Source organism: Limulus polyphemus, unplaced genomic scaffold (assembly GCF_000517525.1).
Source record: "Limulus polyphemus unplaced genomic scaffold, Limulus_polyphemus-2.1.2 Scaffold1655, whole genome shotgun sequence".
NCBI lineage: Eukaryota > Metazoa > Arthropoda > Merostomata > Xiphosura > Limulidae > Limulus > Limulus polyphemus.
The window spans coordinates 170,000-173,732 of NW_013667265.1; the positions used below are offsets into that span (position 1 = coordinate 170,000).

General features: G+C 30.9%; 1 protein-coding gene across 1 annotated transcript in view; it reads left to right on the plus strand.

Moving 5' to 3' along the window:
* The first annotated feature begins 1,159 nt into the window (after window positions 1–1,159).
* Window positions 1,160–3,733, plus strand: part of LOC106464453 (mucin-5AC-like) — a 12,930-nt gene continuing 10,356 nt past the window's right edge. Inside the window, exons 1-3 of the mRNA XM_013924599.2 lie at window positions 1,160–1,166; window positions 1,550–1,764; window positions 2,601–2,789. Coding sequence (XP_013780053.2) covers window positions 1,160–1,166; window positions 1,550–1,764; window positions 2,601–2,789 — 411 coding nt within the window. The remainder of the gene's footprint in view (window positions 1,167–1,549; window positions 1,765–2,600; window positions 2,790–3,733) is intronic.

A 3,733-nucleotide genomic window follows, 5' to 3' on the forward strand; every position in this document is an offset into this window, starting at 1 on the left:
TGGATGTGTGTAACGTGATACTAACTGTGAATACGTATGACGTTCTGTAATAAAAACATATCAAACTATTTGGATGTGTGTAACGTGATACTAACTGTGAATACGTATGACGTTCTGTAATAAAAACATATCAAACTATTTGGATGTGTGTAACGTGATACTCACTGTGAATACGTATGACGTTCTGTAATAAAAACAAACTCTGTTTGGATGTGTGTAACGTGATACTCACTGTGAATACGTATGACGTTCTGTAATAAAAACAAACTGTTTGGATGTGTGTAACGTGATACTAACTGAATACATATGACGTTCTGTAATAAAAACAAACTTTATTTGGATGTATTTTTCCATTTTGAAAATTGTTTAATAGTTTGAATTTTTTACATTCTGTATGTTGATGCCAACTCCTTGTACTTTTAAGTTTTCAGTTAGACCATATATAATGTGTGATATACAAATTATAAAGCTATACATTGCAAGCATGTATTAACTACTTGTGAGCTTGCTGTATTTGGAAAAACAAAAAATAGCACTTACAGAGATAAATATGTTGTAAACTCATGTTTGGTCTTTGGAGAGAACTATGATGCATGTTTTAAACATTTACACTGTAAATATTATTCCTGAAATTTCCAGTCTCAAATAGAGCCAGACAGTGAACTCATTTCATCGATATAATTGAGCATTGATTACGTCATTTAATTTCACATAAAAATAATTGATTTAACCATGATTTTGATTGCAATTAAACAAAATTATTATTCATCATTATTTTTGATATTTTCAATTATTTCAACTTTCCAAGTTATTGAAATATTGTCATTATGATTTCTCACTATTTCAAATTAATTCAAAGATATACATCTTAATTAATATTTGTTTATTATTAGGAACTCTCAACCATTTTAAAGTTTAATTTAGATTTGATACTTTATAAAAGACACGCACGAAGTCAACGGCTAATGATGCGGTACTTTCTTTAGAGAATAAATCCCTGCTGGGTAAGATTTTTATAAAAAGCAATTTAGTGAGAAGCACGTCATTTGATTTAAATAATTTTATTGTCGATAAACGGTTTTTATTCCTTGGTGAAAAGAAGGAACATTTGGCATTGGTTGCTTGATGTTAATCATATGACATACATATCTGATTGAGAATGGAAGGTATGATGTAATTGCTACATTTTATAGTTTTCTGTGAAGTGTTGTATTCAGTAGCAGAACACATAATTCACTAATTAAATGAAATTTGAAATGAGGGAGATGCATAACAGTCAGATTCAATTCAGTGCATTAGTGACTGAACAGCTGGACCTTTTAGTGATACATTTATAATGCAGTTCTTTGGATTGCTTCAGTTTAGGGGGGGGGGTTGAATATTTTCAGGTGAAAATTAACATCACTGGCTTTATTAGGGCTCTGATTATGCCTAAACAATTGTATTTAATAAAATAATTTTAAATTTTCTTTAAAATTATGAAGTCTGCAGACCTGGAGTTTCCAATTTCAGAATAACAGTTTTTGGAATTTTTTTTATTTTTCTGAAGTAATTGATGCTGTTCAGCTTCACTCTCAAGTTATCAACTTTTTGAACGAGCTGATTCAGTACTGGAAAGACCGTTATCGAGAGATGGCTAGTACTTCGATTTGGCCTCGTCCTCCAGTTCATGAGGTTTCTATCTGTGCCATCAAAAACACTCGCAGAAAAATGGAGGATCGTCATGTAGTACTTCATGATCTGAATGTAGCCTGTTGTCTCCAGGTGTGAAATATTGTACACAATGTGTATTTATTATTTAATAATATTTTGGTGTGCACTGTACCCTGTGAAATTGTTCATTGCAATGATGTAGTTGAAGGATTTTTTTTTTCCTTTACAGTTTACATTAAAAAAACATACAATTCTTCTCTTTTCTTTCTTTCTTCCTCTTCAGTTTAACTGTAGTAAGCATTCTTTAAGTCATAATACAAGTTTTCCAGCAAAACAGAGGTAATTCTTAATTGTAAGTTAGCAATTTTCTTACCTACATTTTGTTTTTGATCCAGTTGTGTGTTCCATGTAAAGGTAAATCTTGACAAAGAATTATCAGTAATTACCAATATTTATCAGTAATTACCAATATTTATCAGTAATTACCAATATTTATCAGTAATTACCAATATTTATCAGTGTTAACTTTTAAAATACTTTTCTCATTTATCTAAATTGAAGAAGGGATACAAGACGAGAACAATAGGGTTTTTAGTCAATTTTCTGTCATATTAGGACTTCTTAGGGAGATCGAAACTTGAGAAAAAAGTTGATTGAGTAATGACGTGCTTTGCATAATATAGAAAAACCACGTGCAAATAAAGTTTTTCATCTTAAAAGAGCTTGCAACATTAATGTTTAAAGAGTAGAACTTTAATGAAGAAAGATACATGTAACTAGTTTATTTTTAATGCTTATGAAGTTGTGCTGTAGACTTTTAAAAGGTTTTTAGTTATGCTTGTATGTAGTATTGCATTTTGAGAGCAAGTAAATCTTTTTTAATTTTTATGAGTTCAATTTCCTCTTTCAAAAGCTGAGCCAGTATTTAATTTTCTCTATCTTGTCAGAACCTTCCTCATCACAGCTATTATGCTGTATTTGATGGCCATGCGGGAATGGAAGCTGCCAGCTATTCCGCTGCTCACCTACACTGGGAAATAGTTCAACACCCTGCTTTTCTTTCAAACACACCAACTGCTATAAAAGAAGCATTTAAGACAACTGACAGACATCTTCTTGAGAGATCTTTCAGAGAGGTAGGTATGTTATGAGATGCTTTAGTAACCACTGCTCCATTGTGGAACCAACATAAAAAAAAATGTCTGAGAAAAAGTTGTTTGACTTGTGTACTCTAGTCTGTTGCATATTTTTGGCCGTGAACTGTATAAAAACATCATGTTTGGTTTTGAGGGTTCAATTTTTGTCCTTTAAAATAAATTTGAATGCATCGACACAGTGACTTCTCACACTTTCACAGTAGGAGCTATTTGTATTTTCATGCCTGTGATATTGATGTAAACAACTTGGAGTAATGTTTACCACTTTAAAAAAAAAAGGGACATAAATAAATAATTTAAATACTGTTTATAAACAGAATAGTTCTTGCACTACCAGCATTACCCTTGAAATTAATAATCAACTAAAGACCACTAGATTGGAGGAGTTAAAACTGCTATATAGATAATAAAATTTAAAAAATTCTCGCTGAAATAGGTACATCATATCTGTAACATTAAAGAAAACTATAGTAAAAGTGTCAACAGTGGAAATGTAATTCTCGAACAGCAGCTGAACACTCTTAATCTTTATTGGGATACCAAATCTATCTAATTGAATGTTTTTAAACATTACACGTTTGCTCGTCATCCAGGTCCACATGTCAGTATGAATGTTTGTGATACTGTTACAATTTTTACTAATTAATAGTTAATTCCAGTTGCCATATTTTCATATTAGGCGAGTGAGATTTTCTGTCTCTTGATTAAAAATTTGGCTGTAACCATGGTGTTATGTATTGAAGTTTTATTTAGCTGTAACTATGGTGTTATGTATTGAAGTTTTATTTAGCTGTAACTATGGTGTTATGTATTGAAGTTTTATTTAGCTGTAACTATGGTGTTATGTATTGAAGTTTTATTTAGCTGTAACCATGGTGTTATGTATTGAAGTTTTATTTAGCTGTAACCATGGTGTTATGTAT